Raw genomic sequence first — 26,855 nt, 5'->3', positions numbered from 1 at the left:
AAACTTAGGCACACCAACGTGCTATGTAATATACTGTTCCCCGTTAATTGTAGTCATTCTCTAAAGAAGTCTCAATTAGACACGAAACGCGTCGGAAATAAACGAGGAGCTTACAATTACAAGAAGAGTTTCTTTGTGCGGCTCGCTAGTCTTACTTAAAAATGAAAAAAAGAGGAAAAAATACAAATTTTATAAAAAAGTTTCTTTTCTCAATGAATTCTAGAAAAGCGGGATGAATTCTGAGAATTCGTCCTTCAAGTGGAATAAATCCTAGGTTGCCAAATCAAATCTTTAATCCGATTTTGCATTTTTTTAAATTTTTTTTCAATGAATTCTAGAATTACGGGGTAAATTTTGAGAATTTGGCCCGCAAGTAGCAAATACCGTAAGTTCCCATATGCCATCTTCACCCCAATTTTCCATTTGATCAGTGAATTTTAGAAAAAAAAAAAAAGGTAAATTGTGGATAATACCCGAAGTTCCCATATGCTATCTTTACCCCGATTTCCCATTTTTTTCCTGAAAATTCTATAGAATAACGGGGTAAAATCTGAGAATTCATCCTTCAAATGGAATAAATCCTAGGTTGTCATATCCAATCTTCAACCTGATTTTCAATGCTTTTTTCTCATCGAATTCTAGATAAACGGGATAAATTCTGCGAGTTCATCCCGCAAGTGATAGCAATATGCTAAGTTCCCATATGCCATCTTTACCCCGATTTTCCATTTGATCAGTGAATTCGAGAAAAACGGGGTAAATTCTAAGCATTCATACTACAAGTGAATAGTACCCTAAGTTCCCACATGCTATCTTCAACCCGATTTTCCTTTTTTTTTTCAATGAATTGTAGAAAAACGAGGCAAATTCTGCGAACTCATCCCGCAAGTGATTGCAATACGCTAAGTTCCCATATGCCATCTTTACCCCGATTTTCCATTTGATAAGTGAATTCGAGAAAAACGGGGTAAATTCTGAGCATTCATGCTACAAGTGAATAATACCCGAAGTCCCCATATGCTATTTTTACTCCGATTTTCCATTTTTTTCAGTGAATTTGACAAAAAACAGGGTAAAATCTGAAAAGTTATTCTCCAAATGGAATAGATCTCAAGTTGCCATATCCAATCTTCAACCCGATTTTCCATTCTTTTTCCAATGAATTCTAGAAAAACGGGATAAATTCTGTGAAATTCATCCTTTAGGTGGATTCTATCCTATTGACTTGCCATAGCCACCTTTAGCCCCATTTTCGATTTAATCATTGTGTGAATTTGTCATAAATAGGGTAAAATAGGACAAATCCACCCAAAAGTGCCATAAATCCTACAATAATTTAGAAACAGTACTAAAAAAAAAACCAGCTAAAATCAGCGGAACCGCAATAAAATCACAATCTACTACTTCAATTTTTTTAACGGACGGCTTAGTGCGATACGGCAAAAACCAACTGTACTCAAAATAAACAACTGAAGGCCAAACTTCTGTGATTGAAGGAAGACTTCGTGACGCAGACAAATAATCACAACTTGGACTTCTCAGTCGATCTCACCTCCGGCAGATCAGGTGAAGTGTCAAAAATATATAATTTTATGTCGACGAACCATAATCTATGATCTTCAACTATTAAAGAAAATAAAGCAATTGTGATATGACGCCACATTGTGCTTTTGTCTTAGCTTGTGGCTAAAATGTTGTCATTGAAGTCGCAAGTCGAGCAATGAAGACTGTAAATAAAGCAAGGCTGCAAATAAAACGTGAACAATAACGCATCCTTTGGTCGAAAGTCGCTTTGTTATTTACGCGCAGCAAATTGTTCTTCCAAGTTTAGGTTATGACAACGATGCGATCACTCTGCGTTAACGAACGATTGGACTTCAAGGAAAGCAATATGAGAGGTCAATGATCCGGTTCGCAGTGATCATGCGAACAGCATGTTTTCCTGAGATCAGTTACCGGAAAATACTGGTCAAATTTTCCACTTATCCCGACCCCCTTGAATGAGTACTTTTGCTTGAAGACATAACTACAATGGAGTCTCTTAACCAGTCCCAAGCCACGTGTCGCTCGATAAATCGCAGGATATGATTGGCCACTGTATCACATTACGTCAGAGGACATATCTGCAATAAGAGGACATAAGTGCAACGGTACAGACATACGCAACAAAATGCCCCTCTGCTCTCACGAAGGCGAACGAAGACCGTGAGGGCATGAACTTAACTAGTCCCAGTGCACCTCATCTTTTATCAGCTGAAAACGAAAATGGCGAATAGTAACAGTAGCACATAGATCGAGGGTTCTTTTAAGGAGTTTGGTATTTCGTGACCGCAGTACAGATCTAGTAACTTATCGATAAATTTAAACGAAATTCCTAAAAACAACAAGAATCACTTCGTGAATTTTACCGGGGCCACTTTTGCCTTGGTAACCCACGTTTAGACTAGCATGCATAAGGGTTGTTTACATCACCAAGTTTGTCGCGTGATATGAAAGTCTATTTTATCACAAATATTCTTTTGAGAAAAAAAATTGTAATTCCGGAAGACTTGTTCCAATAGCACAAGGTGCCCGCGTTTTTAAAAACTTTAGACGTAATATAATCAATATCACTTTGTTTTTCCGTATTTACGGGCAATTTTGGTGGATTTTCAAAGTTTTTGAAAGCGATTTAACCGGTTGCCATGGAAACTGTATTGTTTACACTTCATTTTCTGTTTTAGAAGACTGGTGACTAGTTTTCGGAATATAGGACACACTTTAAGGATACATACACAACCTCGTTTTGGTAAATTTCGTCGTGTTAAACGAAACAAAAAGAGATTTGTTAATATTCAATACACGAAGAAGGAAAGCGCAGCGACAAAATCGTTCTAGATCGAGAAAAAGCAAGCAAAAGTAGCGGAGAATCAGAGTGTGACGAAGGCCACGTGGAAACCGCCGAACACCAAAATGCTGAGAAACGCTTGCCAGCTTCTGTTCGGAGACTCAAGGAATAGTACAGTGAAACGAGACATTGAAAAAACGAAAGGAACAGACAGCATTTTATAACCGGTTTATAGCCTGGCCCCGGTAATGAATGCATCTGATAGTCAAGAGCAACCCTATGGGTGAGTTTCATCGGTCTTCATTTGTCAAAGTGCTAGAGAGTGGTGGAACGGGGCTTTGTCGTTGTATCAGATAAATACGTATGAGTTGACTGCACCTGTACACAATGTGATTTTTCCTTTGCCTTAGAAATGAGATTCATGAGTCATAATTTTTGGAAGGGGGAACAGGGCTTTTTTAGAGTTTTTATCGACGAAAGGCTTTGCATTAAGACTTGCCATTAATAACTGTAAGGCTGATTGACTGACTGACGTAATTCGTGACTGTTTGAATGACTTATTTTCTGATCAGTTGATTGATTGATTCTTTGATTTCCTAGGTGTCTGACTGATTGCATGGTGCTATGAATGAATGACTGATTGATTAATTGAATGATTGACTGATTCAGTGATTGATTGACTTACTGACTTGCTGATTGGGTGACTGACTAATTGATTGATGATTGGACATCAATGGACCAAGCAAGAACTGGCCAACAGACTAACTTACATATGGATCAATTGATTGATTGAGTGGCTTACTGACTGATTGATTGATTGATTGATTTACAGGCCTCATGAGAAGTCAGTTCTAATAACTCTTTTGAAGTTTACCTTAATAGCCATGATTTTGTTACCAATCTCCTACTTTTTCCTTTTCAAGAAAATCTTCTTTGGAGGTAACCATATTATTTTTGGTACAAAATCTACAGACGTTTTCCTTAATTTCCCCTTCCACTCCCAAGATTTCAATAGTAATTTTCCCAAATTTCACATTTTTCCCTACATATTTCTTGCGATTTTTGTCCTAGGAATTTGTTTTTCCACTAATTAATAGTTTCCTATTTGATATTTTTCTTTATGATCATCAATAATATTGTCAGCCTAATGGTGCATTGATATTGTGAAGTATTTTCATGTGATGTTGAAGCATGCAGAAATGTCACCAAGCTCTGCCTTAGGTGTCAGTATTGATATCCTCTCAATGATACTTAACCCTTACACTCCTAAGAGTGATGATCATCTAATATCACATCTGAATCACACATGCAGGTCTTGAGAATAAAGGAAATGATCACCAACTAAGGAAGCTCTTGATTAATTAAACAAATCCTCCCTGTCAGCACCTTAGGGGATGTATAGAGAACAGTATGGAGAATATGCATACTGATGTTAGGGTGTAGAGGGTTAAAAATAAACAGAAAAATAGAGTCCCTTATATTAGCTTAAAAAATTATAGTAAGAGAAATTTTAACTCTTTATTCAGGCTGATAGTCTCTGTCATCCAGTTTTGTAGAACCTGCATAATAGAATAGGTTACACTTGTTGTAACCATTACACTGCATGTTTTATTAGCTCAAGGTAGAAAGCTACTTTAATGATATCACTCCTACTTTCCTGTATTTTTCAGATATACTGGGTTATCCAAATGGTGCAATAGGTGCAGCAGGAGTAACTGTGATAGTTATTCATATTATTGTTGGTTTTTACATCTGGGTGGCTATACAAGAAGAAAAAGAACCAGCACCAATAAAACAAGATTAGAAAAAGATGAGAATGATGTGTTTGCCACTCAACAACAATGAACACAAAATGTGTACCTCACCAGATAGATGGGAAAATGTCTGAAGTCCAAGGCAAAGCAAGAAAAGGAAACCAGGTTTAAATTAAAGCGAGCATACCTGTTATGTATGTTGTGGCTTTGGTTAAAAAATTTCCAATCCAAGACAGAGGAAAACAAAATCAAACAAAATCAAAACAATATTATAATTGTGGTAATATACAAAAATAGCTCCTGTTGTACTTATTTTACACAAATTTCACTGCAATGTCAATAAATGACAAGCATAACCATGACAGAAAGACCAAAATGGTATAAATATCTACAGTTGGTCTTGAATCCTCAAGACCAAGTGTCTTCAAATTCATTTCCGTTTCTGGGTCAATTGTTGCTTGCTTTCTCTTCTTCAACAGAACGGTGTATCTTCAGGAACAAAATAGTTTCCAACATCAATGCAGGGCATGAAATTGATTTTTTTTCTGAAAGCCATTTGGCTCCTAAATTTTTCAAAGTGGTACCCAATTCAAAAAAATTCAAACCCTTTCTTTACGCTGTCAGCGTCCTAGATAGAACCTCCAAAATGAAGTTAGGAAAAAGATCTTTTATGTGCCACAAAGTGGACTCTAGGATGGATGATATACAACCTTTAAGCTCACCTAAATCCAAAATGGTGTCTAGTCAGCGATTGAGATGCATGTGCTGTGTTTTGGAAACAAACATAAAGAGGAAGTTTGCTGCGGATTTACTTTTGCAAATCTTTTTAGCTCACTATATCTTATATATACATCACAACCAACAATTTTTGCATGAGAAGAATTCATATACCTGATTCAGTTCTCCTTTTTTGGTATTTTACTCAAATAACAAACATTTAGGTGAGGTTCTTTTGACTATGAATATGTTACCATGCTACAAAGAAAGACTTTCTGCACTTGCCAACAGCTACAGCATTTCGTTCCATTTCAGATTGTGTTACCAGCATTTCCACTATTTGCCAGCGACACATTCTCCTTTCGATGGTGATTATTTCCCCCTCCATTTCATTGTTTTAGTGCTGGTTATATAAAAAAAGTTTTGTGTTATTTTCAATTTCTCATTAGGTTGGCATTAAATTGTATTAAAACACTTCAGTGAAGAGGAGAGAAAAAAACTGACAAAAAGCCATTGAAATCAAGAGGTGTGAGTATTTTAGTGGAGGAGGGGAGGGTGAAATTACACCACAAAGTAAAGTAGTAAACACAGAATTGATCATACTTCGTATTTTATGGATCTCGCTCCGTAATGTACGTCGTAGCCATCAGCCAGTACATCCAAGACTTCTTTATCCCAACTTATGTGGATATCATGTCGATTCAATGCCTGTAATCAAACAAAGAAGAAATTGGGCACAGACTTAGATTACTTCTTTAACAACTGCTTGAGATCATTCAAGGTTACAGGAGTGCACATTACAGACCATTTCTGACAAGTAATCCAGCTCTTTCTTCACTAAGCTTAAAAGCTCTGGCTGTGAAAATGGTAGGAAGTAAACTATCTCATTGATGCGACCCAGGAACTCGTCTCGTCCGAAGTGAGCCTGGTGATACGAAGAGAAACAAAAAGCTCTTGGAACATGTTATGACAACTACCCTTTAGCTTTAACAAAAAAGAACCAATTCTCAAGACATCACTTATTTTTCTTAACTTTATAGACCCAGGTTTGTTGCAATTTATTGCCAAAGAAATGGTTATCAGGTTTGCTGTAATTTATCGCCAAAGGGGTGTTTACCTTTAGAATAGGCTGGACCACTCTTTCTTTAAACTTTCTTGATATAGTAACCTTTTCGCTTACTTCACCACCTGAAAAGAAAAACAGTGAACTCCTGCCCATGCAACACAAGAACACATACACATTGGAAAAAAAGAACAAACTTTTCTTCCCAAATAAACTTGTTTAAGTGCGTTTGTGTTAACTTTATCCCCATTCCCCTCCCTTCTTCTTTTGTATTCCAGCCAGACTGGCTATTATTTCACAAGTAACTGGAATGAAGTACAAATCTGTATTATGAAACATTGCACGTCTTTCCAAATTTATCTTGCATTTCACCGCCCAGCATTAGCAAAATTTAAGCCTCCACAACAAAACTCACCTTCTTGTCTTTGTTCAGCAGCTAGTTTTGCTTCTCTTCTCAGCTCCAATACATGATTTGCTATTTCTTCACTAGCAAGGTTTGAAGTCATCACGAAAATGGCATCTTTGCATACAATCGTCTTCCCCTGTCCATCTGTCAAACGACCCTGAATCAAAAAAAGAGATTTTTTTTTTCATCAAAACTTAAAAAGAAAGAAAACAACAAAACAACAAAATTAAAAATTTTATAACCTATTATGACTCAAATTGGAAAAAAAAAAAAACAATCTTCATTCAAATTTAAGTATAGATGCTACCTCATCAAACAACTGGAGCATGACTGTTAAAATGTCTGGGTGGGCCTTATCCACCTAAAAAGACATTAAAAAATGAGATGAGCCCAGAAATTTTAGTCACCAAAAAAAAGGTCTATGAAAATTGAGGATTGTTAATTTCTTACCTCATCAAATAACACGACAGCATTTGGACACTCCTTGAGTTTCTTTGTCAATTGTCCACCTTCATCATGTCCAGTGTAACCTGGTGGTGCACCGATCATTTTTGCAACCTTGAAAGAACGATGTTTAAATTCCAGTTTAAGGGCTCTTCATTTGAGTGTAATATCAAGACCAAAGCAAGCACCACAGCCATTAAAAACAAAGGAAAATATCACAACGAGCCAATGGGAATTGAGAGTAATAACAAGCACACTGCTTGAGGCATAGAAGAATGTGAGAGATGAAAACGCACTTGATTTAAGTTTTGAATCTTACTGGTTTAGTGGGTGGTGTGACCTTATGGGACCAATCACAGAGTGAAGTAAAACAAAATCAAACAAAACCAATTCAACCCTGGCTTGATTTCCAACCTCAATTGAAAATTTCTGTGTAAGATAAAGTAGAGGTGTCAGTATCAGCCAAAGTTTTCAACAGAATGGGCCTGATTTCTACGTCTTACCACAACTCTGGGGAATCCTGAAATTTTTAAGGAAGAGAATTCTGCCCCCCATCTTCCCCCCCCTCCGCCCCTCCCCTTAGCTGCCCATATAACCCTTATACCTTAGTTGTCTTCGTCAAAGGAGTTTTCTTTTTTCTAAGATAGTAAAACAATGGATGGAAGTCTTAAATGTTCTTTGAGTTTTTCATTTGAATCAACTCTTACCTCATGTTTCTCTTGGTATTCAGACATGTCCAGTCTTATAAAACCCTGGGAGAAAGAACGACAACAGGCAGTGACTTTTACAGAATTTAACAAAGTGATAAAATTAAATTTTTAAAAAAATCCTGTATTACCTTCTTGTTGCCTTTTTGAAGATACCTAGCCACTTGTTTGGCAAGCTCTGTTTTTTCCTACAGGGTGGAACAATCAGAGAGAATAATGATACACGAATAGAAGTCTTTCGCTACAACTTAGAAACTTGAATGCAGGATCATACTGCATTAATAATGTAACTTTTTCATATGCAGAGCTCCAGAAATCTGTTACAAGCAAATCTGATTAAAGTCACAGTCATTAATAATGCAATATCACATTGTGCATGTTTTATGTGAGTAAGCTCAAATGTGTAACTGAATCTGTTCCAAGAAAGCAAATTTACCAACTCCTGAAGATCCAAGAAAGAGAAACACAAGGGGATGTTCCTCATCATACCAACCATTTTCTCTTCTACGAATTGCTGCAAACAAATGAACAGATTCAGTAGAATATTATTCCCAAATTTGCCAAAATGTGGCCTTCCAAAACTAATTTTGTCCTACAGAACATCATACTTGCAGCAACTGTGAGAATGGCTTCTTTTTGTCCAACAATATTCTCCTTCAATCTCATATCCAAAGGGTAGTGCCGTCTTTCCTCAATCTCTCTCCTCTCTTTCTCTTTCATATACTTAAAAACAAGTTGTATCATTTCAATTACAAAACACAGCTGCAATATCTGTTTTTTATCTTAATTGAAATTTTACCATCTTACAATATTCATGATACAATTTTAAAAGTATTGTTAGTGGTATTTGCCCTACACAATGCAAGCACGTCTCACAAAAATTTGAAGGATAGCTTCAAGTAGACATTAACAATTTACCATATCAATTAATCCAATCCAGGATCTAGTCTTGCCTCCAATCCCAGCATATTCTCCTGTTTGGTAGCCTAAATTATTATTCTTAAGGGTTGTATCAGCTTCTATTGGCGATAAACAAAAACAAACAAACAAACAGACAAGTAAGAGGAAAAGCAAAATGTTATAAATAGTGAAAAGACCTCTTTTGATAAAACCAATAATTGCTAACTAGGAGGTGACGTGCTTAATACACAACACATTAAATTCACCTTTTAGACTTAAGATTTCGCGTGAAGAGTCACGTGCCTTTTAATGAAAATAAACCGCGAAAGTTCGGACATTGAGTCAATCACCCACTACCCGTTTACGAACTTATTTCCATTGTCGTGGAGCGTTTATATGCTCAAAATTGACTTCTTTTTTTGTTTCATGTGTTTGATTATCTCTCAAGCGAGTTGATATTTCGTTACTGTTAAAGTAGATGCGAAGAATATGGTATGATTGTTCCGGCACGAAATAATCAAACTAGTTCTGCGTGCGTACAGCGATGTATCTGATCAGTTATTTTTTTAGTTGTATAAATGGGGGGTCGACTTGTACACGAATTCGACTTATACACAAGTAAATACGGTAGTTTGATTACTTCATGCTGAAGCACTTCCTGCTCCATTCTTCGCATCTACTTTAGCGGTAGCGAAATATCAACTCGCCTGGTAAATAATCAAACACATCAAACGAAAATGAATCAACCGAAAATTAAATCTATTAGATTTTTTTGCAGGAATTATAACATCTTGACAATAGTCATAGCATCGATTGAGAATAATCTTTGGTCTCGGTACGACCGAATAAATATAACAATAACATACTTCATAACTTAAAAATATTAGGATCAAGCTTCTCATACTTAAAACATTTAGTTGATCTCAATCGTACCTGAAAACATATAAATGGTAATTCCACCACACACAATAGCGGCTGATCCCACCACAACTACCAATTTTAAGCTCTTTTTGGGAGGATGAATGAGCCTCCGCCATCTCGATAAATTTCCTGAGCTAAACCTTGAGATCGCTTTGGCGGAGGTATGGCTTCTAGAGGAAAGTAAAGAAAACAATTTCGCACGGAGAGCTTGATATACCACTTGTCAATCAGACGTCACGCTTGAAATTGGTCTATACAACGGTAACGAATCTTGCAATCTGATTGGTTCCTAACCCGGTCAGGGCAAGGGAAGTGGAATATGTATGAGGTTCTTTAACGGACAAAATATCGAACATGGATACATTAATGTTTTGTTCAATTACGTTATTGTTATGCCTTATAATACAAGTCTTAAAATAAAATAAATCAATTTCATCCGGATTACATCGATTTTGGATGTCATACATCGATGTTGTGCAGCATACATTGCTTTCCTGACTCATTCATGCGTGACCTTATATGACTAAAAGATGAGGAAGCGGAAATAGAAATGACCGGAAGTCAGATTAAACAAGAAGCCCCGGAAACTAACCCTTTCAAAATGGCGGAAATAAAGGCAGATACGAACGACGACGAATGACGATCCGAACGATTACAGTCGCTACACGATAAGATTTTTCTTTCCGATCTGACACTGGACTCCTATTACAAGTGTAAAAGGTCTCGAATGACAACTTAATGTATAACTAAGCGCGAGTAACGCAACATGTAACGAAATATCTCTTTAACAGAAGAATTATTGAATGAGAGTATTGCTTATGGCAAAATTGGTTATGGCAAGATATAGACATGAAAGGATGATCCTTCCTTATCTTACTTTCAGTTAACAGTTGTGCTATTCTTGGGCCCACAAACCATTTTTATTCATAATTTTTCATATGACGTAAAAAACACATACAAATCATAATCACTAAAAGATTGAATAAGGGAGGGCCTAACTTGAGGTTTTTAGGAAAAAAATCTTTGTAATTGGTACAATTATTCGTGACTTTACATATGTTTATGGTAATGTTTTGCTCCTTTATTGCTAGAAATTTCTACTGCTCAAATTAATACAAAATCTCTGTTAATTTCCTAAGCAGTGGCCAAGGGAAATATGCCAGTGGACCCTTCACATAAAATAATAAAATTTTTAAATCCGTTTAGGTTACTTAGGAAATGTTACACGTTCAAAGTTCCAGTTTCAAGTTACTCAGCATATTAACTGTTCCGTTAACAGCATGATAAACTCAACACCAACAAAAAGAGCTTAAAAGAGCTCATTTACAAGGGTATAAACTTCTCTGCAATAGCCATTATGCATGCAACATTGTTTTTCAATATTGTTTTGAGTGACTGCAAATCAAGGCTAGACCTCAGGTTTAAAGTGTTTATACTATGAAGCATCTAGTACATTATGCCACCATAACATCAAGTATTTTTTTCCCAGTAATACAAAGTTTTACACCCCTTTGTATTAGTAAGGATGTTAGATTTGAGATTATAACTGATTATTGTTACTGTTTCCCATTTACATTATCATTAGTAATTTTATTCTTGGCATACTGACATGTATAGCAGTAACTAATTTATACTAACTGTATTAAGAGTTCATTCCAAGTACATGAAGTTAATACAGTAAATCATGAACAGCAGTTTAAATAAAAAGAAGCAATCTACAATACCACTTGGTAAGCTATGATTCCATCATGATCACCAGTTTGGAAGACTGCATCTTTAGCTTCTTGCAGTGACAATTCTTGGTTATGTGTCAGAGTAGTAATTGTGTCAGGTACCAAGACTGCATAGTCACTCTGCATGTCAGGTACAGGCCCTTCTTCACCAATCCCATAATGACTGAATAAATTAACAGCCTTGCTGGCAGTCACATCTGTCACAGCCTTATACCCAGAATTTCTGAAATGTAGCATTCCTTATATCCAGAGCTGATTGGGAGAGAAATTGCATTGTGTGCTTACAGGAGGATTATTCCACTGACCGATAAATTGGGTTAATTGCATTAGTAATCAGTGTAATGTAAACTAGATGAATACAAAACAGATGCACCTCATCTGTTGGATCTAAAATTCCACTGTGCTTAAGAAAGAGGAAAATGTTCAAAAAGTGGCTCACAATAACCCAGTTGACATCATACCAGAGATGCTCTATTCTCTGGTTATGAACAGATTTTCCAGTAATGTGGCTGCCTCTATTCAAACCTCTTTCTTGCAGCATGAAGCGAGCAACTTCTATGTTTTCCATTCCAAGATCACTGCGAACTCTTGATGGTAAATTGTAGTGCTTAACAGCTGACTGGAAATACTGCAGTACAGTTAAAGCCCTGTTGTTGGTTGATGCCTGAAGGAATACTATCATTCTTGAAAAACCATCTAAACCACCATGAATGACAATTTTATATGGCTGGATTAGTTTGTGGTTGCCATCAATGCGCCTGTCGGACACCATGAAGACATTTGTTCCACTACACTATCACATATAAGTTAGGTTAAATATGGTATGTAAAAAAAGTTAAATCTGCCTATCTGAGTAATAGTGGTAATAGTTATAATGAAAACAACAAAAATAATAATCATAACAACAACAAGAGGCATTTTGTGATCACCCATGAGTAACAGGCGTAATAGGTAGGAATTTTGAGCATAATATCAGGGGAAGGTGGGGGCTGGGAAACTGGGTTAGGGTGATTAGTGAGGGGGCTAAATAGAATTGGGGAAAGTATCTCAAATCCTGAGTTGAATTGGCATTAATGCTCATACATCAAAATTACAGCCTAACCTCCCTTGTACCACAGATTCAAAACTGGTGTTGCCCCCATGTGAAGGGAACTCCCATATAAAAAGGAAAGGAGTGCTTGTCGCAAATTTTGAAAAGAACCCTTAAAAGTATCAAGATCCTGTTTTATGGGCATAGCTTAATATGCTTTTCACCTCTGAGAGGAAACAATTCTGAAACAACACAGTTAACCCTAGCTGTCATTTTTTACTGGGATACCTGTGGTAGCCCAGTCAAATAAGCCTTTGTTTTTTTGTCGTCTTTTTTTTTCCTCCGCCACAAAATGGAAAAATTGTGCAATATTACCCAGAGGTCATTGGGCCCTCAACACCATGACAACTAACTGTGATCCAATGAATAAAGGGGTAAGTTTCTAAAGAAACTGTGGTGCTGCGTCGGTGGGAGAGTATAGCAGGTAATTTAGTGTTAACAATTCGCCACGGAATCAACGAGCGCTTTTCATTCAACTGATTTATTCCTGTTTTCTCGTCACCACATTCCCACCAATGGCGTAGCTCCTCTTCCCACATATACATCCACACACAACCCACAATTCCTCTAATCGCTCTGACGAAGGGCTAACGCTCGAAACGTCAGCTTTTTTACCCTTTACGGTGGCTAATTTACGTTTTCAACTCAGTTGTTAACACTAAATTACCTGTGATCCAAAGAGGTGTTCACATGCTGATCACGCGTGTTATCCCTCAACACCATGACAACTAACTGTGATCCAATGAGGCGTTCACATGCTGATCACGTGTGTTATCTTGATGATGATTGACGTTGTCATGCACAGACAGGGTCGGGTCACATGACGAATCACGAGGTTTTTGCTTATAAAACTCTTTGGTCAGTTGTTTTGTATTTCAACGTATTTGGATTGCGATTTCCTGGAGCTTTATGGCGCAAACGCGCAAATTGCTTACAGACGCATATACAAGTCGTTTTAATCGCGGCTAATCCACACTGAAAGATGTTATTGAGCGGTAATTTTGGAACGGATTGAGTCGCGAACGCTTGAAAGCCTTGAATGCCTTGTACGCTATAAAGTATGCCAATGTCTTAGTTGAAAAACGTTCACTTGTTGTAAAAAGCATAATAAATACGTGATCCAAAACCCTGTGTTTTTTGTGTATAATGTTATTATGTTAAATATTGTTTACGCAATTGTCTCGTCACAGGCAGCCCAAGCTCACGTCTCGAGAAGAAGATGAACGCGTCACGCGTTGTGTGACTCGGTGTTAAGTTACGAGAGGAACTGCACGTTATAAGGAATAGTATAGGGAACGAAGTATGGTCGATTTACAACGATACATATTTCGAAATATGAACATTTTTCTCGTAAAATCAATAAAACTTACTCATACCCTGTGTATCCGTTGTATTTTCTGGCGATTTCTGCCGTTTTAAGCTTGCTTTACCATTACTGTTATTCACGTCATCTACTTTAATTACGTTGGTAAAATCTGTACAGACTCACACCAACCAACTTGTGCACAAAGTAAGAAGACTATATTGAAGGCTTGAAATAATATTGCGATCGATTTTCATCAAGAAATGGGCCAGGAATACTCCACAATATAGTGCAAATGATCGTGAAGGCGGATCGCAGAAAAGTGATTGCGTGACGCTCGGTAAGCTGTAAGATGACATGTTATTATATACCAGACGTAAAAACTCTTCAGATTCTTAGTCTGCATTTTGTACCCACTCTGCAGTCTGCAGTCTATATTTTGTATCCGGTCTGCAGTCTGCTGTCTGCATTTTGTAGTAACAGGTATCCGTGGCACCAATACAGTTTATTTTTGGTTATAATTTATTCGCAAAACACACATAATCTACTACAAAATACCTGTGAGTGAGGTAATTTGACATTTTCGTTCTTTCCCACATTAATATTCTTCTCTCCTTTCGTAAGAATGTAGACATCACTCACAATGTTTCAAGTAATCCACCCACCCTACAAAAAAGTAACTCTTGCATGCATAGCATGCCTATGTTTTGAAATAGGTGTATGCCCTTGGCCAGACTTGAGCGCGCTATTTCAGGATACTAGTCCGATACCCGTAGTATCACTACACTTGATTCCGAGGATCCAGTACCATCCAGGTATCCCAGTTACCCTGCTCACAGGGTCTAGTTTCTGTTCAAGACCCTATCTAAGAGATAGCACAAAAGCTCCCGCTGTGGACCTTTTGGAACTGACCACCATAAGTGGTACCAAACCTGCATTTTTAAACCCTAAAAAGTATAACAAGCATCCCTGTCCTTTTTATACAGGAGTCCCCACAGGGGGGTGTTGCCCTTAGAGAAATAACAAACTATTTTGAAAAGAGGGGTGGTGGGCTCTAATGGTGTAGGGGGGCCTGTTAAAAATGGAGACCCCTCTGAACAGAGACTCGTTAGAAAGAAGGTAGTGTTAACTAAATAGCGCTTCAAAGAATTCGTTTATTTTACCATAACGCATTGGGGTATGGCACACTGTTCACTCTACGAATTATCTGCTGCGCTGCTCTTAAAGTGCGAAGAACCGGATCCACTCTTCGAATAGATTCCTGAATACGATGGCACTGGATTCGGAAGCCCCTTTTCCTTAAGCCCCCTTCAACCAGGCGTTGACCAGCGCTTGGTGTCACTTCAAGAATTTCCCTCACATATTCGTCAAAGTCATCGTTGGAGACATCACTGAAATTCTCTCCCACACCAACTGGCAACCCAGATTCATGTCTTCGACGGCGCAAAGTTCTTCCGGAGATTCCAAGAATTCTTCCGATATCAGCCCAACGAAAACCGGCGTCATTGTCAGAGTTTGCAGCTCTTGCTGTAAGATCTGTAGCCTTGGTCTACCAACTAAACCATTCCTTGCCACAGTTGAAAGACAATCGTTTAGGGACGATGGTGCAGTAAACGTAGAACGTTCCGAGTCCTCGAAAATTCTGTCAAAGTCCCTTGAAAGCTCGCTCATAAGAAAAACAAGTTCCTTTAGATCAGAGATCACCTCAACTTCGTTTGGGAAGGCTTCTTCTATTCCTAGCGTCAAAGTAACAAGAGTTCTTTCGTTTTCTCTTAAACGACTAAAAAATTCAGCCGAGTCGTAGGACGCAGTGTTCCTTTGCTCTTCTTTCCAGTAGCCTACCCAAAGACGTAAAAAATTCTTCGATGTTGGGCAGCCAAATCCGTACACCTTGCGTAGTGCTTCTCAAGCATCACTGATAATGTGCCTTACAAGCGACTAAATACAAGAATGGCTCCGACCTGTAATTGGATGATAAAAATAGTAAAAGTTAATAAGTTATATCTTAACTCTTTGCCCGTGAGTATTGTTAACCGCGTGTCTCAAAGCGGAACAATGAAATATCAATGCGAGTGAAAACACCGATCTGTAAACAAAGAAATGATTACTTACGTAGCGAAGGGAAGGCAGCCTTTCTTATTCAGCGAGGTCGTTCGGCGATATTCCAGCGATGAAAAAGTCATCGGCTAACAAGCTCCGCTGACAAAACTCATTTGGTCAGTTCAGGCGGACGACCAGAGACTGGAGCCATTCCTGTATTTCACCGCTGACAGGAATAGCTCCGACTCAAACATTTATCAATTTTTTTTCAATAACTTTTTAGTAATTTAAAAAAAAAAAATTTTTTTAAATTTAAAACTAAAATGGTGAGCAGTGCTGTACGAACAGTAGTTGTAAAACTTCTTTATTCTCTGACGCGTTTCGTCCAACTCTCGTAACTTCTTCGGGGAGTTTTACGAGGTAACACTAAACGCGTATAGTTATAAACCATTGTTAGCAGCTATGACCAGTGACCATAAGGGCTTACCTGGACCTACGAGCAGGAATAGGCAAAGTTGTGAAAATTTGAAAATTTCTTTTGAAAATTTATTAGGCAAGATGAGAAATATTTTTTGGGAGCCGCGGTTTTAGCTGAAAATGTTCAAATTTGAAAAATTGAAGAGGTTTTTTTTACAGATGATGCCTGGAAAGCAGTTGGCAAATTAGGTTAGGATGGTTCGTACAGAAAATGTAGTTTATGGTCCACTCATTCTTTCTTAAATTTAAGTGGTATAAATACCTTGTCTAAAACAGTAGTGTGATACGATAACTAATGAGATATACTCGTTCCAATACTATGTCATGTGATGAACAGCCTTCATTAATTTTGGAACATATTTTATAAAATCATTTTACTCTTTCTTGTTATAGCCAAAAACTGTTCGAAGATTGGTTGTGCTATCACTGCAAACAGTCAAGGTACTTCGATATGATTCAGTGCGAGGGCTATTGCCACTGGTTTAACTGGTAAGACAATTTTTTGTTTTTTTGTTTTTTTCCTTTTTTAGGTCTAGTGGAGTTGTTAGAAATTATCAAGCAAAATTAATCCGCGACTTTCTTCCTTTGGGTGTTGTGCAAAAATAGATCAAGAACCCGATGAATGGGTTTGTCCTTCATTTGAACAATTACCTAGAAAATCCGTTTCCACGAAAAAAATTCCCTCGATTGCGGGCAAGCCATACTTCTCCAGTAGAGCATACTGTAAATTAAAAACATCGGTGGCAGCGTCACGCAACCTTGCGTGATCTTTCAAACATGGTATGCAGTTACTGCATTATTTTAAAACTTAGAAACTACATGGCCCTGTAAAAATAAAAGAGGGCTTCATTTGCAAGCACTGTAGACTTCAACATAAGAAGAACCTAATGAATAGCTCTTTCACTTTTTATCTGTATATAAATTATTTAGCCAGAACCAAAAAATTAATATACGCACGAGTTGGAGCCATTCCTGTCAGCGGTGAAATACAGGAATGGCTCCAGTCTCTGGTCGTCCGCCTAGACAGACTAAATTAGTTTTGTCTGCGGAAATTGGCAGCAGATGACTTTTTCATCGCCGGAATATCTCTGAACGACCTAGCTGAAGAAGATAGACTCTGCCTTATCTTCTTTATGTAAGTGGCCATTTCTTGTTTGACACGTCGGTGTTTTCGCATGGATATTTCATTGTTCCGCTTCGGTACACGCGGTTAAAAATACTCACGTGCAAGGAGTTAACATGACGAGCCAGAGCAAACCGGATGTTAAAAAATTCGTGGGGTTTGGTTGCTATGGTGTGACGTCATGATCCGGCTCAGTAGCTATCATCGCTTTCGATTTGTGGTTTCAACAGGGGAGCGTTCGGTGATTACCTTAACACCGTTGTGTACAACCTCCAATGGCGTCAATCCTGTTTATTTTGAGGGGCTGGATTTTTCTTTTGACTTTTCTTGAGGTTGAATTTCAGACATTACTCGCAAGAGCGGGAAATTTGTTCTCATTTCGATCAGGTGCTGTGCGGCATGGATGCCTTCGATATTCGAAGAGCAAAATAGCTGCACTCCACGAGCGATTCGAGGGACTGGTATCTCCTGAATTCCAAAATATGCGGCATTCCTGTAGGAAAATTCATGTCGAGTAACCCTTTGGTGTCAAGCTTTCCAAAAGAATTTAACACAGTGCAACTCTCGAATCTTAAAAATGGCGGGCACTTGGATCGACGACTAGTTCACAAAGAAGAGGTATTCATAGCCTCTTCTTTCGGCGTTGTTTCTGCGATACTTCGGCAAAAACTAAAAGCGGGCGAAGAAGAAAAGTACAGTTGGTTGGTTGATGGCATCAACAGCCTAAATAGTGGCCAAGATAATGAAGATTGCCAAACAGCGACTGACACACGTGACAACAACAAGGACAAAATTCATGACCCTGTACAAACAGTATGTGGAGTCGATTCAAGGTCAGCCATATCCATAGAGGATATCGAGAAGAGTCAAGATGAAAATCTTAAGCTTAAGGCTGAACTTGAAGTTGCGCTTTCCCAGTTAGAGGCCCTTCGAGATGAGGTGAAAAACGGCGGTCAATCGACGCTGAGCTCAGGCACACAGGACCCGGCAAAGGACAACCCGGACAGTACAGTACAAGCGATATGTGGACCTTGATCGGCGATGTTTGCGATAAGTTCCAGGTGCCTCTTGCATCTTTATTCGCCGATCAGGTGGACCAGAATGTTGAAGTGGCTAAAGTGATGAGCGATATCGCAGAACAGCTGCTGAGAAATTAAAAAAGACCCGAAGCAAGCCCTGGAAGCAATTGACTGACTGAGTGTGATAAGGAAAGTAAACAATATTGTTGCACATGAAAAGTAACTAAGGAATGTTACCAAAGAACAATGCACGAGTAAGAAAAGTCTGGTTCACTTTTCATTTTTTCAGCAGATCTACTTGTTCATTATCTGGATTGAAATCATTGCGTTGAAGTCCTGGCATAGTTGTATGCCTGAGTGCTTCTGGGATATATAACATAATAAGTATTTTGGTTCGCACATGGTAAATCGAAGTTCTAGTGAGTGTTATATATCCTCTTTGGTTCACCCAGGTTGAAGTCCTGGTATAATTGTATGCCTGAGTGCTTCTGGGATATATAACATGAGCAGTACTTTTGGTTCGCACATGGTATCGAAGTTCTAGCAAGTGTTATATATCCTCTCTGGTTCACCCAGGTTGAAGTCCTGGCATAATTGTATGCCTGAGTGCTTCTGGGATATATAACATAACAAGTACTTTGGTTCGCACATGGTTTTGAAGTTCTAGCAAGTGTAATATATCCTCTTTGGTTCACCCAGGTTGAAGTCCTGGCATAGTTGTATGCCTGAGTGCTTCTGGGATATATAACATAATAAGTATTTTGGTTCGCACAAGATATTGAAGTTCTAGCAAGTGTTATATATCCTCTTTGGTTCACCCAGGTTGAAGTCCTGGCATAATTGTATGCCTGAGTGCTTCTGGGATATATAACATAATAAGTACTTTGGTTCGCACATGGTTTTGAAGTTCTAGCAAGTGTTATATATCCTCTTTGGTTCACCCAAGTTGAAGTCCTGGCATAGTTGTATGCCTGAGTGCTTCTGGGATATATAGCATAATAAGTATTTTGGTTCGCGTGTGTTGGGTAAGACATGGTTATAGCCAACTTCAATCCTCTGGTTGGCTATCTACCAGCTCATATCCAATGCGTACTCGTGGAATAATTGTTAAGTATTTCTGTTAGATTATGGTATGGGAGAACCTGGAAAGTGATGTTATTCCCTCACGATGCTACCTTTCATTACTATTATCAGAATACCCTTTCCATCATAGGGGCTATTCGGCTATTTTTTTAACGTAAGAATACCCTCTTTGAATGAACAAACAAATAATTGTTCAATAAGTTCCAAATTTATTCATCATCCAATTTTCTTTTTTTTTTTTCGTGGGGGGGGGGGGATCATTTCAAATAATATGGAATTGTAATACGGAAACGTGGTGCCGAAAACAAAAAGCAAAAGGGGGCGAGAACCAATGATTCAAAAAAACAAAAAAAAACCGTGGCGTACTTATTCAACTTATGTAGTTCGTCGATTAACACACTCGCAGGCATTCCTACTGATCGATAACGTTACCAAGTGTTTTCACTTCGCGTGTGAAAGCTTGCCTCAATGGGAACTTTAGCATCATATAGTGGGTGGGAGAGAGCGGGCTTTGGATGTGTCCTATTTCAGTCGTGTACAGGTTGAAATAAAAGAAAATGCAGTATGATAGACGGCTGGCTTTTAAAATATAAAGTGTTGCGACTTCAGCCTGGGAAATTGTTGAATACACTGCGATAATTTCGTACCGTGTAAAACGACCCGAAGTGTATACTGTAAAATTCTGGTTAGATTATCTACCTGCAGACAAAACAATCCGGTTATAGGCCCCCCGATAACCCCGCTTCCCCCCTCTGCTGGATGACAGTGGTAACTGGAAATTTTGCTTTAATATGACTTTAAATTAAAAACGAATTTAGATCAACATTACCATGGCTTGTTTCTAAACGCTTTTCAATCCGCTAAACCTACCCAAAACCCTTTACAAAGTTTTATTATATGGCTGCGATAGCACGCGCGCTCAGATTGGTTAGTTAGCGGTCCGTAATCCCCCGGTAAACGCCCACGGGCATAGCAAATTTTTTCCGCCACGGTTTTGGTTTACAAAACCTAGCGAACTTAGTGACTTTCGCTGAAAGGAACTTCGTTAAAAAAGCAAGGAATTGAACAAAAAACGTATCTCTTCTTTAACTATGCGTTCTGAAAAACATTTCTTTTCTGAATTTTATTATCCTGACGAAATTGTGACGGAAAATGAAGGCAATGTATAAGTTCACTCTATTTCACGCGCTTTACCTATTTGAAGCCATATTATAAAAAAAAAACTTAATAACCTTGTTTGCTAGGGCTTTACTGTAAAATTCCATAATTTCGGGCTGAAATTTTGATTTATGGACCTCGCCCAGAGGCTCGGTTCATAAAGCAAAAATTTCATCCCTCAGTCTGGAATTTTACAGTTAAGCCCTCGCGCCCGGTTATTAAGTAGTTAGTATTAGCCAAGGGCTTATAACCGAAATTTTACAGTATCAAAAATCTAACATGCTGAATTCGCACTACTTCACGGTTTAAACGGCTAAATTTCGCCGTCAAACTCCGCAACGTTCTCATTTTGATCGACATACGCGTTTCGTCTGTAGTCGTAGCGTGAGCGTTGCGTGCATTAATCGAAGGCAAAAGTCGTGGCGTCCGGTTCGTCCCTTGTTCATTTCAGGCAGACTTAAAAAAGGGGGAATTTCGCGTGAGTGTTAAAAATGACCCAAAAATGACGAAATCCGAGATTCGTTCAACAAAAAGGGTCTATTATACTCTTTCTTAGTATCGATTTGCTGGCACGTACGTATTTGTCTGGCGGTTTACGGTCCAGAAAATAGAGCGGTTTCAGAAAAGGAAAGCTGACTTGGAAAGTCAGCAAATAAAGTCGGCTCGTCCGCTTTCGCTTTTGTTCCCGGCCTATTGATAAAAATCAAAGAGCCAAAATACGTCATTCACTCCAAACGTGGCATACATTCACTGACACGTTTTTAATTACCAAAATAGAAATTTTAATTATAAACGCACACTCTCGTTTCAGGATTATAGCACGCTCGCGCGAAAGTTCGCACTTTCAGCGTAACATAAATGATCAGTAGCAGGGATATTGTTACAATGGAATGTTGCAAGCTGCTGGACGTCAAGCTGAGATCGTGGAGTAAAACTCCTCGATCTCAGCAGGATCCAAAGCTCTTTTTTCGGTTGCTAAGAACGTCTGGCTCGTCATGATATAACTTATGAACTTTTACTATTTTTATCATCCAATCACAGGTCGGAGCCATTCCTGTATTTAGTCGCTTGTATCTGCCTTTATTTCCGCCATTTCGAAAGGGTTAATTTCCGGGGCTTCTTGCTTAATCTGACTTCCGGTCATTTCTATTTCCGCTTCCTCATCTTTTAGCTTTATTGAACATCTTTTAGTCATATAAGGTCACGCATGAATGAGTCAGGAAAGCGATGTATGCTGCATAACATCGATGTATGACATCCAAAATCGATGTATTCCAGATGAAATTGATTTATTTTATTTAAGACTTGTATTATAACGCATAACAATAACGTAATTGAACAAAACATTAATGTATCCATGTTCGATATTTTGTCCGTAAAAGAACCTCAGACAAGTGGAATATGTCAGATTGTCAGTGGAATATTCCTGTAGCGGCACCCGTGTTCCGCCCTTTTTTGTATGCGTCGCGGATTTCTGCTCATGCTAACCTCTACCTACGCCTTTCCGGGCTCTTGCATCGGACCGCGTGGTCAATAACATAACAAAACTAGCGCGCATGAGCAGAAATCCGCGTGGAATAGTGTGGAATAGAGTGGAATAAGTGAAAGTGGAAGTGGAATATGTCAGATTGTCAGACAATCAATGTCACTGAAATATTACACTGACAATCTGACATATTCCACTTTAGGAACCAATCAGATTGCAAGATTCGATACCGTGCCCTCTCAAAAAAAAAAAAAAAAAAGATTGAATATGATTGGCCACTATATATAATATGGTATTTTTGGAAAAGTGAATCTCAAGGAGAAGACATGGTACCACAATAAGGGGGCATGATATTACCAAACAAGTGTCATACAACAACATGATAGCGACACGTCAAGCTCTCCGTGCGAAATTGTTTTCTTTACTTTCCTCTAGAAGCCATACCTCCGCCAAAGCGATCTCAAGGTTTAGCTCAGGAAATTTATCGAGATGGCGGAGGCTCATTCATCCTCTCAAAAAGAGCTTAAAATTGGTATTTGTGGTGGGATCAGCCGCTATTGTGTGTGGTGGAATTACCATTTATATGTTTTCAGGTATGATTGAGATCAACTAAATGTTTTAAGTATTAGAAGCTTGATCCTAATATTTTTAAGTTATGAAGTATGTTATTGTTATATTTATTCGGTCGTACCGAGACCAAAGATTATTCTCAATCGATGCTATGACTATTGTCAAGATGTTATAATTCCTGCAAAAAAATCTAATAGAACTAAAAAAATAACTGATCAGATACATCGCTGTACGCACGCAGAACTAGTTTGATTATTTCGTGCCGGAACAATCATACCATATTCTTCGCATCTACTTTAACAGTAACGAAATATCAACTCGCTTGATAGATAATCAAACACATGAAACAAAAAAAGAAGTCAATTTTGAGCATATAAACGCTCCACGACAATGGAAATAAGTTCGTAAACGGGTAGTGGGTGGTTGACTCAATGTCCGAACTTTCGCGGTTTATTTTCATTAAAAGGCACGTGACTCTTCACGCGAAATCTTAAGTCTAAAAGGTGAATTTAATGTGTTGTGTATTAAGCACGTCACCTCCTAGTTAGCAATTATTGGTTTTATCAAAAGAGGTCTTTTCACTATTTATAACATTTTGCTATTCCTCTTACTTGTCTGTTTGTTTGTTTGTTTTTGTTTATTGCCAATAGAAGCTGATACAACCCCTAAGGATAATAATTTAGGCTGCCAAGCAGTAGAATATGCTGGGATTGGAGGCAAGACTAGATCCTGGATTGGATTAATTGATATGGTAAATTGTTAATGTCTATTTGAAGCTATCCTTCAAATTTTTGTGAGACGTGCTTGCATCGTGTAGGGAAAATACCACAATATTTTTTAAAATTGCATCATCAATATTGCAAGATGGTGTAGTTCCAGAAAATATCCATACCCCCACCACGGAGGGAATTGGAAATTCCAGAGGGGTGGGGGGTCAAAGTCCCAGGAAATTCCAGAGGGGGATGGGGGTAAGAGGCGAAATTTTCATCCAGAGGGTAGGAAGTCGATCGACTTTCTTCGTATGTCAATTGGCGCCTCTTACCTACTTTAGTAGGACGTTCTGAAGTTTAAGTTGTTAAATTACGATGCTTCTAACAGTTCTGCAGCCAAAGAAAGTTTTCTTTTATCCTTGTAGCGCTTTGGAACATAAATAACATCAAATAAAGAAGAGAATCACTTTGTTTTTCGAACGGAGCCGCCATTACTCGTTATCAGTCTCCAAAGATTACAACCAACAGGAGTGGTTACCTAGGGATTTTCCTCGGTCATAACACGTTTCGCGTTCGTAAAATTTACAAATAACTGTCTGATGCTGTTTTTTTAAAATTTAAGTTAAATCTCACAGATCGATCCTGCAGTCTCGTTTTTTGAGCGGTTCAAAAGACTCAAAACGTCTCACAGTCTCGAATTGTTTGCAAAGCCGTTTTGGGGTCTTAACATTGGTCTCCCAATTAAAACACTCAAAAAGTTTCGGTCTCGCAAAAAAAAAAAAAACGCTGGTCTCGCCGTCTCGCAAAGTTTCGCATAAATTTACCATTCGCTACCCCTTATTGACTCCAGCCATCTCTTAATTTTGATCTGCACTGAGCTTAATTCTGTTGCATCATAATGTGTAGGAGACTTGACGATTTCTTTATGGCTTACTTGCTTGCGATGTTACAATGAATGATAAGTACAGTCGTACCGTAACAGTTGATAGTAACATTGAGAAACATTAGGATCCAGGGCTTTGTATATATGCGCGTGGGACTGGTAACTAGCCAAGGTTTGTTTAGGCACAATCGGACGAAGTTATCGACCCGCTGCTAACAAGAATCAATGCTTGTGTGAAGAAATTTTACATTAGAGGCTGGAATTTGGAAAGATGAGTTCAAAATAACTTACTGCTGACTCTGTTTTCTCTTTTGCTCTCTTATTTATGACACAATTTTGTACAAATTTACGTTGCTTAATGTGATTTCGAACGTTTCCATTTCAAGTGCACGCAATTTTCGGTTATGTCCTCGTGCACCGGTACACAAAGGAACGAAACATTGACGAATGCGTCACAACTCCATGTATGGATATGAAAACAATAGGAATTCCCCCGTGTACCGGTACACCAGGACAGCCCCCAATTTTCTCAGTACATTGTACAAACTTAACAGTTCAAAAGTGTTTTGTTGCGACTTGTACAGTTTTTTTCTCCTTTCGTGTACTGAAAATACTGTGTTAAATGTTTAAGGATAAGTATTGTATTTAAAAATAAAGCAAACATTAAGTTTAAGCTAGTTAGCGACGTTTACCTTGCGCGTGTACGCCATCTCTCGAATGTACACGCGACAAAATCACACGTCCCTCTTGTTTGTTGTTTGCTACGAGAAAAAAATATATTTCCAGGGGGTATAGGGGGTGGTAGAAAATTCTTTGGAAATTCCAGAGGGGTGGGGGGGCTACCACTGCCACCCCAAAATGGAAAATCCGAAGGGGTGGGGGGGTTCTAAATGAAATTCCCTCCGTGGTGGGGGTATGGATATTTTCTGGAACTACACATGGTAAAATTTCAATTAAGAGAAATAACAGATATTGCAGCTGTGTTTTGTAATTGAAATGATACAACTTGTTTTTAAGTATATGAAAGAGAAAGAGAGGAGAGAGATTGAGGAAAGACGGCACTACCCTTTGGATACGAGATTGAAGGAGAATATTGTTGGACAAGAAGAAGCCATTCTCACAGTTGCTGCAAGTATGATGTTCTATAGGACAAAATTAGTTTTGGAAGGCCACATTTTGGCAAATTTGGGAATAATATTCTACTGAATCTGTTCATTTGTTTGCAGCAATTCGTAGAAGAGAAAATGGTTGGTATGATGAGGAACATCCCCTTGTGTTTCTCTTTCTTGGATCTTCAGGAGTTGGTAAATTTGCTTTCTTGGAACAGATTCAGTTACATATTTGAGCTTACTCACATAAAACATGCACAATCTGATATTGCATTATTAATGACTGTGACTTTAATCAGATTTGCTTGTAACAGATTTCTGGAGCTCTGCATATGAAAAAGTTACATTATTAATGCAGTATGATCCTGCATTCAAGTTTCTAAGTTGTAGGGAAAGACTTCTATTCATGTATCATTATTCTCTCTGATTGTTCTTCCCTGTAGGAAAAACAGAGCTTGCCAAACAAGTGGCTAGGTATCTTCAAAAAGGCAACAAGAAGGTAATACAGGATTTTTTTAGAAATTTAATTTTATCACTTTGTTAAATTCTGTAAAAGTCACTGCCTGTTGTCGTTCTTTCTCCCAGGGTTTTATAAGACTGGACATGTCTGAATACCAAGAGAAACATGAGGTAAGAGTTGATTCAAATGAGAAACTTAAAGAACGTTTAAGACTTCCATCCATTGTTTTACTATCTTAGAAAAAAGAAAACTCCTTTGACGAAGACAACTAAGGTATAAGGGTTATATGGGCAGCTAAGGGGAGGGGCGGAGGGGGGGGAAGATGGGGGGCAGAATTCTCTTCCTTAAAAATTTCAGGATTCCCCAGAGTTGTGGTAAGACGTAGAAATCAGGCCCATTCTGTCGAAAACTTTGGCTGATACTGACACCTCTACTTTATCTTACACAGAAATTTTCAATTGAGGGTGGAAATCAAGCCAGGGTTGAATTGGTTTTGTTTGATTTTGTTTTACTTCACTCTGTGATTGGTCCCAAAAGGTCACACCACCCGCTAAACCAGTAATATTCAAAACTAAAATCAACTGCGTCTTCATCTCTCACATTCTTCTATGCCTCAAGCAGTGTGCTTGTTATTACTCTCAATTCCCATTGGCTCGTTGTGATATTTTCCTTTGTTTTTATTGGCTGTGGTGCTTGCTTTGGTCTTGATATTACACTCAAATGAAGAGCCCTTAAACTGGAATTTAAACATTGTTCTTTCAAGGTTGCAAAAATGATTGGTGCACCACCAGGTTACACTGGACATGATGAAGGTGGACAATTGACAAAGAAACTCAAGGAGTGTCTAAATGCTGTTGTGTTATTTGATGAGG

At 38.3% G+C, this 26,855-nt stretch overlaps 4 protein-coding genes and 1 pseudogene across 5 annotated transcripts in view; 3 read left to right on the top strand and 2 right to left on the bottom strand.

Annotated features, from left to right (window-relative positions):
• The first annotated feature begins 2,746 nt into the window (after nt 1-2,746).
• Nucleotides 2,747-4,943, top strand: LOC149034924 (uncharacterized). The gene is made up of 3 exons (XM_089192865.1): nt 2,747-3,110; nt 3,660-3,766; nt 4,498-4,943. Exons 1-3 carry the CDS (start codon nt 3,076-3,078, stop codon nt 4,629-4,631), a joined length of 276 nt encoding a protein of 91 aa, XP_089048991.1. The 5' UTR covers nt 2,747-3,075; the 3' UTR covers nt 4,632-4,943.
• On the bottom strand, nt 4,835-11,709 carry LOC149034923 (mitochondrial disaggregase-like). The gene is made up of 15 exons (XM_089192448.1): nt 11,464-11,709; nt 10,332-10,441; nt 9,752-9,909; nt 8,837-8,937; nt 8,527-8,641; nt 8,354-8,432; nt 8,050-8,104; nt 7,919-7,963; nt 7,218-7,325; nt 7,075-7,128; nt 6,777-6,924; nt 6,416-6,486; nt 6,104-6,223; nt 5,902-6,006; nt 4,835-5,070 (listed from the first exon to the last, which is right to left on the bottom strand). Exons 1-15 carry the CDS (start codon nt 11,707-11,709, stop codon nt 5,029-5,031), a joined length of 1,557 nt encoding a protein of 518 aa, XP_089048574.1. The 3' UTR covers nt 4,835-5,028.
• On the bottom strand, nt 11,622-17,102 carry LOC113666411 (uncharacterized). Its single transcript, XM_089192447.1, has 5 exons — nt 17,087-17,102; nt 16,393-16,398; nt 15,570-15,703; nt 15,029-15,414; nt 11,622-12,230 (listed from the first exon to the last, which is right to left on the bottom strand). Exons 1-5 carry the CDS (start codon nt 17,100-17,102, stop codon nt 11,765-11,767), a joined length of 1,008 nt encoding a protein of 335 aa, XP_089048573.1. The 3' UTR covers nt 11,622-11,764.
• Nucleotides 17,103-17,770: 668 nt separating this feature from the next.
• On the top strand, nt 17,771-18,840 carry LOC149034922 (uncharacterized; annotated as a pseudogene).
• A 3,775-nt stretch (nt 18,841-22,615) lies between these two features.
• The window catches only part of LOC149034921 (mitochondrial disaggregase-like), a 6,912-nt gene continuing 2,672 nt past the window's right edge, over nt 22,616-26,855 (top strand). For both annotated transcript variants that reach the window (XM_089192852.1, XM_089192851.1), the window contains exons 1-7: nt 22,616-22,844; nt 23,472-23,572; nt 25,432-25,546; nt 25,641-25,718; nt 25,967-26,022; nt 26,109-26,153; nt 26,747-26,854. In XM_089192852.1, coding sequence (XP_089048978.1) covers nt 22,631-22,844; nt 23,472-23,572; nt 25,432-25,546; nt 25,641-25,718; nt 25,967-26,022; nt 26,109-26,153; nt 26,747-26,854 — 717 coding nt within the window. In that variant the 5' untranslated portion in view covers nt 22,616-22,630. The remainder of the gene's footprint in view (nt 22,845-23,471; nt 23,573-25,431; nt 25,547-25,640; nt 25,719-25,966; nt 26,023-26,108; nt 26,154-26,746; nt 26,855) is intronic.

This window comes from Pocillopora damicornis, chromosome 13 (assembly GCF_964200805.1).
Source record: "Pocillopora damicornis chromosome 13, jaPocDami1.2, whole genome shotgun sequence".
Classification (NCBI taxonomy): domain Eukaryota; kingdom Metazoa; phylum Cnidaria; class Anthozoa; order Scleractinia; family Pocilloporidae; genus Pocillopora; species Pocillopora damicornis.
This window is presented reverse-complemented; position numbering and strand designations above follow the sequence as displayed.

Coding starts and splice junctions, on each gene's coding strand:
- LOC149034924 (XM_089192865.1), top strand. CDS start 3,076: ATGAATGCATCTGATAGTCAAGAGCAACCCTATGG. Junction 3,111..3,659: donor AGTCAAGAGCAACCCTATGG/GTGAGTTTCATC, acceptor ATTGATTTACAG/GCCTCATGAGAAGTCAGTTC. Junction 3,767..4,497: donor CAAGAAAATCTTCTTTGGAG/GTAACCATATTA, acceptor TGTATTTTTCAG/ATATACTGGGTTATCCAAAT.
- LOC149034923 (XM_089192448.1), bottom strand. CDS start 11,709: ATGCTACATTTCAGAAATTCTGGGTATAAGGCTGTGACAGATGTGACT. Junction 9,910..10,331: donor ATTTCCGCCATTTTGAAAGG/GTTAGTTTCCGG, acceptor ACTTTCCTCTAG/AAGCCATACCTCCGCCAAAG. Junction 7,964..8,049: donor TTCAAAAAGGCAACAAGAAG/GTAATACAGGAT, acceptor TCTTTCTCCCAG/GGTTTTATAAGACTGGACAT.
- LOC113666411 (XM_089192447.1), bottom strand. Junction 15,415..15,569: donor CCTTCCCAAACGAAGTTGAG/GTGATCTCTGAT, acceptor TTTAGTTGGTAG/ACCAAGGCTACAGATCTTAC. Junction 12,231..15,028: donor CCATACCCCAATGCGTTATG/GTAAAATAAACG, acceptor GGTGTCCGACAG/GCGCATTGATGGCAACCACA.